The 12,011-nt window shown below is 42.9% G+C and overlaps 1 protein-coding gene across 2 annotated transcripts in view; it reads left to right on the top strand.

The window, feature by feature from the left end:
• Glis3 (GLIS family zinc finger 3) overlaps positions 1–12,011 on the top strand; it is a 422,140-nt gene that overhangs the window by 310,432 nt on the left and 99,697 nt on the right. For both annotated transcript variants that reach the window (XM_021634256.2, XM_060388073.1), the window contains one exon: positions 11,545–11,706. In XM_021634256.2, the coding sequence (XP_021489931.1) occupies positions 11,545–11,706 (162 nt within the window). The remainder of the gene's footprint in view (positions 1–11,544; positions 11,707–12,011) is intronic.

Genomic DNA, 12,011 nt, shown 5'->3' with positions numbered 1-12,011 from the left:
GAGCTGACAGCTTAACTCCGTGCTTAGGCTCTGGTGAAAGTGCCTGGTGTAATCTAGGAGAGATCATCCTTGTGGTCGTAAATTCCTACGATTCTGTACTGTGTAAAGAAAAAGACAGAAAAAGAGGAGTTGGTGGTTGGTGTTCCGAAACACATTTTTTTGTTTGGCTGTTTGCATCTATTTATTTATTAATTTATTATTTATTTATTTTAAGATTGTTCTCCTCTCTCGGGAATTTGCTTTCGTGAATCAGCTTGGTGCTGTGCTGTCTGCTAGCTGATGTCTCTGCCTGGCGACTCACTCACTGTGGAAATGCTGGAAGGTGCAGACTTGCTAGAGGCGGTACATCAGTGAGGGTGGCCTTGTCTTATTTCCAGTAGGTTCATTCTCATTTCCTCCTGCTTTTGGATAGGAGTGCCGTCAGCCAGCCTCCTGCTCCAGCCTTTGCTGCCTCCCCTGTCATTGTGGACTCCCTCTTTAGGGAGCCATTAGCCACAATAAACTCTCATTCTCTAGGCTGTTTTTGCTCATGCTGCTTTATTGCAGTAACACAAAAGTAACTAATACACCTTTCCCACTTAAAGAAGGACGATAAACAGTAGGTACTTTAGGCATCTAATAGATGCGAAAATGCAATAATGTGCAGTGTCCGCTAAGGGTTTATCCGATAAGTGCTTTCTTGCCAGGGTTATTGGGGAGGTCACCGTCATGTCTGGCAGCGAGATAAAATAACAAACCTCGAAACTATCCCTTGAGAAAATACCTGGAGATTAACTCATCTTCCCTACACCTCTTCGAAGGCTGAGAAACATGGGTAGCATTAACTAAAGGCAGTCAGCTGCTCCAATCGTCAGCTTCATATGCTCACCAGATCTAAAGTGCCTCAGGTGTGGAGATGTCTACACGCATCTCAGCCTTGACAACCTAGGGTCGAGTTTCACCAAACCGTCAAGACAAATGGAGTCCATTGCGCGGGAAGGAAGTAGAAGCTGAATTACACGCCATAGCCAAGGCTTGAGGTCCTTATTTTTAACCTCAAAATCATAGGGCTCAGATTTGTTGTGTGTGTCACAGTGATCGAATGATGGTGAGTCTCAATACCACTCACAGGTCATCACTGAAAGGAGTTAATACAGTTAATGACAGTTTGTTTGTTTGGCTTTTTACACATGAATAAAGCAAGGCATATGGAGGGAAGGGGCGGATGTGACAGCAGTTCCCTCTACGACCAAGAAAGGAAAGCGTCAGATACTGGATGGAGTCCTGGAGTCATTTAAAATCAGAAGGAGGAAACACAGCACGTGGAAACCGTGCGAGTTTTCTGTTTGCTGGTTAGATGTGCGTGCAACAGCTCAGTCTTGAATGAAAAGGGGGTGGGGGCACACAGACCAACACACACGCACTCACACACACCCTGCCCTGAGGTTTTCCCTTTGACGTGCCACCAGGACCAAGGCCGAGTCCCGATGCCATTCCACTTAAGTGACTGGCTGTAGGTGGCTTTTAGTAAGAGATAGCGAATTTCTGTTAAAGCAATAAATACATAACGGAAATGGATGACTTTTTGTAGAAAAGCAGTGTCAGGAAAACTTCCCTGTCATTCTCTTCTTCCCTCCTCCCACCGCAGTAGTGAAGATTTTTGCATTTGAAAGTGGAAAGGCTTAAGACATAATTTTTTAATCCCATCTTTCCTGCCTGCTTGCATCTCTTCCAGAGCTTGTCAGGGCCAGATCTGGAATAGCAAGAGCCATTAAAAATTTGGCATATTGCACTCCGTTTTTTGGAATACACTTTGTGGGCCAATTTATGGTAAATTATTCTCTACTCTTCGTGTGTGAATTTCCTCTTCTCTCTTGGCAGTTTCCTGCTTGCTTCTACACCCCTGCACACACATCTTAAACACACACACGCACACACAAACACACGCGTGCGCACACAAGCATCTATTGCAGAGTCTGTGTGGAATATGTGTACAAGTGTTTCAGTGTGTGCCGTGGCTGTATCCACAAGTACATACGCACACATTTGCACCTTTGTGCCTCTATGATAAGCAAATTGACTCAGACAGTTTGTCTCAGAGGCTCGTGTTGCTGAATGTATGTTAGCATACATTCTGTTTGAACCCGCAGACAGTTTCTCAGTCAGGAGATGACAGGATTCAGCAATCGTTTTGGGAAACACCATACTTGGTAACTACATTGCTACGCGCTGTTAAACCGAGCATGCCCAACTCCTGATGAAGCCAGAGGCAGGCAGTGACGTGTCTCATCGCTACAATCAAAGACCATTAATTACTTAGTAGCCAGGTCCACTGCCAGTGAGAAAGCTGGCATGAAGGCCTTGTGGCAAACTCCGTCCTTCAGACAGAGTCCTTAGCTATTACAGGTTAGGACCTGCAGCCTAGGCTCTGAGCTGCAGTCTCCCATTTAGAGAGGCTGTCTATCGGATGATTGACCGAGGCATGGCATCATGGGAAATTGTTGGACCTGCTCATTGGGTATTCTTGACTTGGGCAATTTAGGGCGAGGTCCTAAAGTTTGTTTTTCTTCATGAGAAACTGCTGAGAGGCTGTGTCCTGGCGTATTGTAGAGAATATTAGCTCAGTTTTAAAAGGGCGGTTTAAAACAGCTTCTTTTCCTTTATGCATGGGGAAGGCACACATTTATAAGCCTCGAATTATTGATAATAGCATGTTTCCAGTGTGTCAGTATATGCATAGCTCTAATTTGGAAAGATTTTGGTAGGAAAACACTCTACTTGCTGTACGAGTACTGCTGAAAATTTACTAAAACATCAATAAAGGAGTTGATCCAACACACACACACACACACACACACACACACACACACGTTCTCAAATAGAACCATGTGTTGTAATTAGTATTTTCTCTGCATGGATAGATAATAATTTAATTAAATAGACACTGTGCAGTAGTCCTATGGAACATTAAAATCCAATATTTAGGCCCATAAATGCACTTTACAGCTTTTAAGAGTTTGACTGTTTGATGTCACTGCAAGCAGTAACTGGCTTTCTCCCTAATTAAAAGGCCTTAATGAGTTCACTATACAAGGAAGTCTAGGAAATCAATATGCTTCTTTACCAAGTGTTCAGTCTCTCCATTTCATTTAACATTTATTTAGCAAATCATGTACAATCGCTTTGAGTATATGCCAAACACAGTACCTAATGCTGGCAATAAAGAGATTAGTAAGACTCGGTTCCTTGTCCTCATAAAGCTCACAGCCCGTGAGGGAAACAAACAGTCCAATTAACGTGCCTCTCTGTGCTGCTGGGAATAAGCTGTGTGGTTGGCATGTGTGGGACAGATCCAAAGGGTCCTGGTGAAAGCCCGAAGGAGAGCCTCCAGAAGGAGGTGGCTACGTGGTGTTGCCAGCAGAGGGCACTGCACAGGGAAAAGCAGGAGGCCCAAGAAACTGGCCTGCTGCTTGGTCACACTAGAGAAAGGCCCCATGATAAAATTCTGTGGTTTAGATGTCTGCTGTCCTTCTCTCCCCTCTTCCCTTCTTTGGCCTGTACTCTCTATCTCATGCCTTTTTCCACCTTTTCTTTCATTTGCTTAATTCCTTCTTATTCCGTCAATCCATTTCTGCCTTCTAAATGCCCAAAATGTATTTGGGAGGCAGACTTTTGGAGAGAACGTAAAATTTGTTGGCTAAGATAAATCCCCATCGTTCAGTTCATACGAAAGTGTTGAACCTGGCTCCGTTTGTGCCAATCCCATGGACTGTACTGGAAGCTTTGGTAAGACAGGATTGAGCCTGATGTTTCCCTGTGCCATCCAGAAGGCTTAGAGAGATGCTGGACATTCAGAAGCCCAGCAAGGGCAGGCCCACTTATGAGCAGCGCTACTAATTGTATGGCCGCGGTAGTTGGTCAATATTGACTTCTGGGTTAACGTTTCTAAGCATCTTCACCATATAGAGGCAGTGCCTTTGACTATTGCTTTTATCAGTTTGCTTCACGTATATGTCAATGAAGCAGTGTGCTTGCCAACAGCACGTGGGGGGGGGATTAGGCAGAATGGCGCCTCCAGCACATACAAAGGGCCACATACTTACCTATCAACAGTGTCAAGAAACTATGAATTCCAAGCAAATAACGATTTGTACAAGTATGTGGAAATAAGGGAAAATTGGGTGTCTGAGGGTTTTGGAAACATAATTTTTTGTTGTTTATTAGTGTGGCTTCATATAATCGTGTGTGTGTGTGTGTGTGTGTGTGTGTGTATTCACTTGAGTGTGCCTACATCAAGGGTTAAAACTGTACCTAGCTATGTGGTTTTCAGCAATGCCTACATAGAAAGTTAAACAATTTAATTGCTTTTAAATATGTTTATTCGCTACTAATTACATAGTTATGAATATATATGTGTGTGTATATATATAATTGTTAGGCTGGTATATAATCAAAGAGCATTTATTGTGGTTTTGTCAGTCCCTGAAGAATATAGGCTCTTACGAACAGTCGCAGGTTGCATGAAGTCACGGCCGGTAAACAACAAAATTCCCACACAGCCAGCCTGCATTGCTTATTTGGTCGAAGAAATAGTAATTTGGTTGAAGTTGTAATTTTGATACACTGTATTGGTACAACGCGATAGTCCACACACACACACACGTATGTACTTACACATATACAATATATAGGCACACGCACATGCATCCACATATGTATGTGCTTATGTTTACTGAGTAGCTAGAAAGGCCTATGTCAGGCATGTTACCAGGCCAGGCTCCACTTTGGAGGACTTGATTTGTAGCTGTGAATACAATAGCCGTGACAAGGTTCCATTTGATCCCAGTTCCCTTCGACTATTAAAAATCAGATACTTGATAATTTCTGTAAAGATTCGGTACGGTTCGGTCGTTGGCACAGAAGCAACATTTTCCCCCAGCCTTGTCACGTGGCCTCTCCATAATCATTTTCCCGGCTTCATTTTATTTCCTTTATTGCCTCATTTTGAAGACCCTCATAAGATCAGCTGTTACCCATGGTTCAAAATGCTCAAAAGCAATGAATCACCCTCAACCAATAAAAATCACATATGTATACCCACGCAGGTGACCTTTGCTTTATACAGATTTTTATTAATCAAAAAACAAGAAGTACTACAAGCCAGGAAGGAATTTATGAGCTGGTTAACGGATTCATTTTGCACACCAGAATAACAAGGAAGGAACAATGACTGGAATTTAGGACCGTTTCAGAAAACATTACTGAATGGGTTTTATATTAATTCTGCAGCATTTTTAATAGTTCCAGAAAATCAGGATAAATGAGAACAGTCGGCCCCTTACGGATGTGAGTGTCACACACTGAATCAGTGACTTAACTGAGGTCTAGTGCCATATAGCTGCTTTTCCCTTCTGAGTCCCTACCCAGACCTCAGAGCAGACAGATTTTAAAGGGCTGTCACAGATGAGGTGAGCACAGATCTCCTAGATGCCAGGAATCTTTGGGAGCTCAGTCTTGGGAGCTCTGAAACAAAAACAGTTGTAATTGTGACTTTCAGTAGTTTTCCAGTGAGGCCAGTGCTGCTCTGTATAAAACTTAGGAATGTAAAATCAGATATTCCCTGTTAGCAACTGAAAGGTAATGCAGAGAGCTCTGGGTACAGTGCTGGGGACAAAAGGGTGACTGAGCCATAAACACGGGTGAGAATATGCAGACACATGACTTTGGTCTTCCTTGCATGTTTACTAAGATGAGCAGAACAGGGAGCAGGGGGCCTCAGTGCTGCCTGTAAACTAGACATGGTCTCTCTGCAACACTTCCTGTAGACTATCTATAGACTTAATGGTAAGCATTAACGTTTGCTGGAGTATTTGGTGCTATTTAGAATCCACTGGAAACAGAAACTAAGTGGAGTGGGCACCAAGGGAGAATATTCCCAATCACTGAAGTGACTTCAATCCTGCTGGCCTCAGTGTGCTTCTGCAGTGCTTCTGTTGGAATCTTCATCTTTTTCTTTTCTCTTTCTCTCCCTCCCCCCCCCACCTGACTTTTCTTCTTCCCCTTGGCCAGTTTTTAAAATTAGGTTGTACTGTTCTGTGTTCTGAGAAGAAAGATGACTCTTTTTGGTTCACTTCAGTCAAGGCCTTTTCTTTATCCTTTTCTTTTGTTCTAGTGTTTGTGTGTCCTTTTCTGAATCCCTTTAACTCTCCACTTCGATGACGAGGATCACAAAGGATCCCTTGCATCTCCAGGTATAATCTGTGAGCACTGAGCATCCGCTCGTGTTACCTGGAGACAGAGACACAGGAGCTCACTCTCTTGTGGAAGGCTGAAGGCATTGGACTCTGCATCTCTGCACCTCCACGGGACTCACATGCACAGAAAGTTGAAAAGGATCTCGGGAAGGAAACTTCCAGAAGTAAATGTTAGCAGAGTATATTCATCAGAGCTCTTGGTGCCTCTCAGCGGTGTAAACTGGACCTCTTCACTTCCTTGGGCTCTTTCTTTCAGAGTTACAGAAGAAATCTTACCCCCTTTGAAGTCACGCAATTAGTCCAAGGGGACTTGACCTTTTAGACTTATGATGGACATCACCTTGACTGTAGCCAGGGCATCAGAAATGTTTGCTGACTTTTCCATGGAAGCCTCTTCATCTCTGTTGTCTTTGGGTGGTGTGTTGAGACACAGACTCGTACCTAATTCACCAGCCAATTCTTAACTGCATGTCACGGTGGCAGCCAACACTAATGGGATTAATTGGTCTTGACTGGTGGAATTGTGAAAGTGTGTACCTCCAAGGGTCATAAACACCGAGTCTTAATTGAAATCAAATGTATATTTTATAAAAGCGTGTCCAGCAATGTAGGCTGCTTTCTATTTGGGTTTTGTTGATATTAGCAATGGTATAGAAATCTGATAAAAGAAGGTTTGCTGTCATTACTGCTTTGAATACAAACTTGTACTTCTTGGCACTCCAGGTAGCTGATTAGAGGAGGGGATAATATTCGACTTGATTATTGGTTATACATATGGAATAAATCCTATTTTAATGGATTCTAATGAGCCTTTCATTGCTAGAACCTTACACAAAGGCTTCTAATAGAAAGAGAAAGTAATATTTCAAAGGTCATCTGAATGTTACTGAATGTCAACAATCTGTAATCAAGCCAATATATATTGATGATGATTGCAGTCCAGCCTCATTCTTTAAATATGAAATAATTTTCTAAATTAGCAAAGTGATGCAAGCTAAGGTTCTTTAGGTCTGAGGGAACTTGAAAATGTCTAATTAAAGCTCGTTACTTAAAACCAGAATTGAAGAGATTTTTTCTCAGAATGAGGTTTCGTGCCATGAAGTATTTTCAAGGCCCATGAGATTTAAAGTTCTGTTTCTGGGAGTTTCATGCCCTGTTCTCCCTCATGCTTACAATTCCACCAAAATGTGCAAATGGAAAACGTGAGTCCATCCCAGTGCTTTTCCTCAACAGGAGACTGTAATGGGCAGTAGTGGGTGTCTCATCGTGGTCAGGAGGCCACAGTGAGAGACATATTTCAGAGCCAGGCATCTAACTGGTGGCAAATTTGAAAGCCACGAGTTTAAAGAATTTCTAGCAAGAGATTGGCATTCTGGGAGTTCTGTCTCACTTGCTTGTGAATGATGACTATTCTCCCCTACCCTGGTGTGGTTCTGTTCCTTGGATAGCTGCGGCTTCACGAATTCAGATGACTGAGCCTGGAGCAGAAATGGTGAATTGTGACACTTTCCTCTGTCGTTGGATTTGCATAGTTAATGCAGGATGTTCACAGCATAGAAGGCCCCTCCCAGAATTTAAGTTCTGGGGTGGATTCAGAGAATCCATCTTCTCTGCAAAGTTCCCTAAGGGTACTGATACTGGTCTGAGGGGCATGGCTCTGAGCACCGATGCTCAGAGTGTGACCCCTCCACTGTGGTACCTGCTGGCGTGTTACCTGCCCAGCTGTACATACTGTCTTCGGCTTCCATCGTCTTTCCAGGAGTAAACATTGAGTTTTATCATTTTTACCTCCCAGCAGCTGTGGAGCATGCTCACAGGGTTTGTTCAGAGGGCAGGTGCTTTTTAGATCAAATGAATAGCCAGGATACAAGAGTTCGTGAAGCCCAATAACTCCGTGAACACCAGTTCCCACTTCTACTGTTTCCCTGTTCCTATTTTTCTTTTCCTCTTTTTTTTTCCTTTTTTTACCTTACTTTATTCCTTCTTCTTCCCTTTTGAACTCTTAAGTTTGATGGTGGTTTGGTTTTCTTCATCTTCCGTTCTGTCTGTTTTTGAGTTCAGGACAAATCAGGGCTTGTATGATCCAGCTGTGGGTTATTAGCCTTTGGATTCATGGCTTCAGAGGCAATCTAGGAAGAGGAGGGCCTGCGATAAAGGTTGAAGTTTTGCAGGCACTGAACTGCAGCAGGGGTAAAGAACAACCACTTGGCAGTGCCTATCTTCGCTCTCTGGGTCTATCTTGAACGGTGGGGAACCACACTGAGAAAACCTGGGAATCAAACCCAAGATGTCCTCCTAACCGTCCTGACTTCCCTATATTCCGGTGTTTGTCTGCACGGCTCAGCACCTTCCACAGCTATGTAGAAGTCACGAAAACAGTTAAGATTAAAAGACACCCAAATTCCTAAGCTCTTCAAGAATCCAGTTTTAGCTTTTGGGGCTTTTTTTTAAATTTTTTATTTTTTGAAAGCGTGCCTATACGCTAGCTTTATTTTTAAAAAGCACTTGCCTTTAACTGAACTTGCGAATGTAGGGGCGAAACTGCCCCAGGGAGAGGAAATTCCTGTGCAGAATTACAGGGTTATTCCCATAATGGATGATAACACTTCATTATAAAATTGCTCACTTTTAAGTTCCATCCAGATGCCATTAGAGAAGCAAACGGTACCTCCTTCTCTTAGAGTCTCCGCTGTCGAGTTCACCCAGGTGGCTCTGACCCACTGCGTGTTAGGCCTTCCAGCAGGCCATCATTCAGTCCTGGAGGACCCGGTCCACAGAGTCTTCAAGTGCATTAGTTTTTCAGCGAGAGTGAGTGCTTGGTGTCTGTGAGAAAGCTCTTGCATCCAGGAAACTGCCTTCTGAGGACTGCCTCCACTCAGAGCCTCTCTTCACTCGTTTCCCCTGAAGAATACTGCTCTGCTTCTCTCTGTTCTCTGGCCACCCTTGTCCCTGACGGAACATCCAACGTCATCCAGGTTTTCAGTATTTTACAAATTGTCTTCTTGCTGTCATATTCCATCTGGATGCCCATGTTGTCCCTCATCTTTGCTTCTTCATGTGGTTCGGGTATTCTGTTCTTCACTGATTTACATGGAATGCCAGACCTTTTTTCTTTTTCTTTTTTAATCATTGTGTTAATGGTAATAACAGCAATCAGTCCAATCCTAAGCAGACATCTAAGTGGACATTGAATAGAAAGAATGAACAGTTGCTAGCTGCATATACCTTATTTGTGAGCACATGGACAGTTTGAGTCCTGCAAGCACGGAGCTGGGTTTCTCATTCTGTGGCAGAAGTGGGGGAGGTGTCTTATCTGGCACTCACAGAAACTCTGTTAATTCAGCTATCACTGCTCTCCATTCTCACAGTGGTGCTCAAACAGTGCAGCTTTCTCTGTAAGCTTTGAGGTAACTGCGGAGGGGCAAGAAATTGGGGGACACCCAAATCTGGGTACGTCCCACTAGAACTGGCACCAGAAAGACATCTGCCCTACAAAAGAGCCTTAGTAGGAGCGCGGCTACGGGCCCAGCATGTCCAAAACCACAAGCTCATTTCAGACCTAAGTGTGCTCCACCAGGTAATTCCAAGGAAAATAAATTGAGCTCCAAGACTTTGCTCTTGATTCTTCATCCAGAGTGAACCTTAAAAGCAGATGTTTGCTTGGCAGAGCCCTCTTAGCTATGAATTAGGAGTTAATTTAGAACCCTTTGATCCTTAGACTTGAGATCTATTTGAAAATTTGCAGCAGTAAGGCCCCACAAATTCCAGAATCTACCCCCCCATCCCAAGCAGTGTGGCATTATGTACACTTGGCTGTAAAAAAGTCGTCAGCTTTGTCAGCATTCTTCCTTCGTTCAGGCTAAATTTATTTTTTTCTGTGAAATAGAAATCAGGAAAACACCAAAAATTATTTTAAGCAAAATATCAAAATTGAAATAAACCAACATATGTCTGTGAGACATGTATAACTCTCAATCAAAAATAAGCACAACTTTCATAAATTTCTTAAAATACTCCAGCATGCAGAATGTGATCAGCTTGAATAGATGGGGAGTTGTGACATAGTTGACTATTTTTTCTACAGTTAGTTCATCCTTTACTTAAGGATAAAATTTCCAGCTGCTGAAACCTTCACGACCAGAGTCCCATACTGTTACAGTCAGTGAGGAAACCAAGACATTTTATGAGGACCTTGCAGCACAGCTAAGTCACGTTGTCTAATTTCAAATGGAAACAGCCCTTCTTTTGGCATCCTTATTTTTATCCTCCTCTGTATTCATTACTTTCCTCTAAACAAAACACAACACTCAAGATTTCTTAAAAGCAAAGCCTGTTTTGTTTTCTGTATCCTAACCTTAGTGGAATTAAATGTATTAAAATCAGGTAAGTTTTCTCGGGCTTCTGGTAAGTCTTCACCTCACCTTTGTTCTTCACGTACAGCTTCCTTGCTGTATTTCCTTACTGTCACTTTAAAGGTTAGCATCACTGTGACCCTATAATAGTAGCTGATAAATTACCCGAAGAAGTGGCATTATTAACAAGCTACAGGCATACGTTTAAAAGCCATCTGATTGTATCTAGGTAGTGAAATTTTTAAAATAAATAACAACAGTAACAAATGTAATAATAGTAAGTGGTTACTTTGTTTGACATTATTTAGCACTAAGTAAATTCTCTGTCTCCTAGCTCCCCTTAGAAAAGCATTTTAAGAACTTACTAGGCTTGGCAGCCCTCTACATGTTAACCCTGGCCACTCACTTGGAAGTTGAAAAACCTGACAAATACTGAAGAGCATGAATGATTGAGTTGGTCTAGCGGGTACCTGCTTTCCTCCTCCTGTATTCTTAGACCTTCGCTGCCTTTTCCTTTCTCTGTCATAGATCACTCTGATTTCTCTTGTTGTTATTGTTTATTTTTCAGTTGTTGAAAAGTTTCTTCCTTCCCAGTTCCTTCAGTGTAGACCAACTTGGAAATAGAAAAGTATGTTATTTTTTTTTTTTTAATAAAGTGACAAGATACGGATTACTGTGTTTCTAGTGATCGAGCCAGATGGCTCACAGTGAATAGTCTCTGACATAAACCATCACAGAAATCAGTTTTGGACTGAAATCTGGTATGGAATGTGGCATGTATATGCTGTGGGGAAGATGCAGTTCACATAAACATACGGCTATTTTTAGAAGCAATATTTGTTGTTGTTTCGATTTAATTTCATCTTACTGTTAGCTAAGTACAAACTAATGGTTGTTTTTCTTCCCAAGATTCAGGCTTCGGGTCCTCTCAGTAACTAAAACTTACTTTCTTTTCGCAGTTTGAAGGCTGCAAGAAGGCTTTTTCAAGGCTGGAGAACCTCAAGATTCACTTGAGGAGCCACACGGGCGAGAAGCCATACCTGTGCCAGCACCCAGGCTGCCAGAAGGCTTTCAGCAACTCCAGCGACCGTGCCAAGCACCAGAGGACGCATCTTGACACTGTAAGGATGGCAGGGGCTGGCCACCTTCCAGCCTCAGCTGTGTGCGCCAAAGGTCCCCTGTGATGGTAGGATGCTGCAGGTGCTTTCTGACCTTCAGGACACAGGGGGCAGTGCCGTGCATAGGAGCAGAACACAGTGAACAGGGAGACCTTGTGTGTCTCCTTCCTTCCTTCCTTCCTTCCTTCCTTCCTTCCTTCCTTCCTTCCTTCCTTCCTTCCTTCCTTCCCTTTCTTTTTATAGTTGTGAATTATGTGACAGATTAGAGCTTTCCTGGACCCAGGGTGAGTCCCTTCTCTGTAGAGAGC

Source organism: Meriones unguiculatus, chromosome 1 (assembly GCF_030254825.1).
Source record: "Meriones unguiculatus strain TT.TT164.6M chromosome 1, Bangor_MerUng_6.1, whole genome shotgun sequence".
NCBI lineage: Eukaryota > Metazoa > Chordata > Mammalia > Rodentia > Muridae > Meriones > Meriones unguiculatus.
This window is presented reverse-complemented; position numbering and strand designations above follow the sequence as displayed.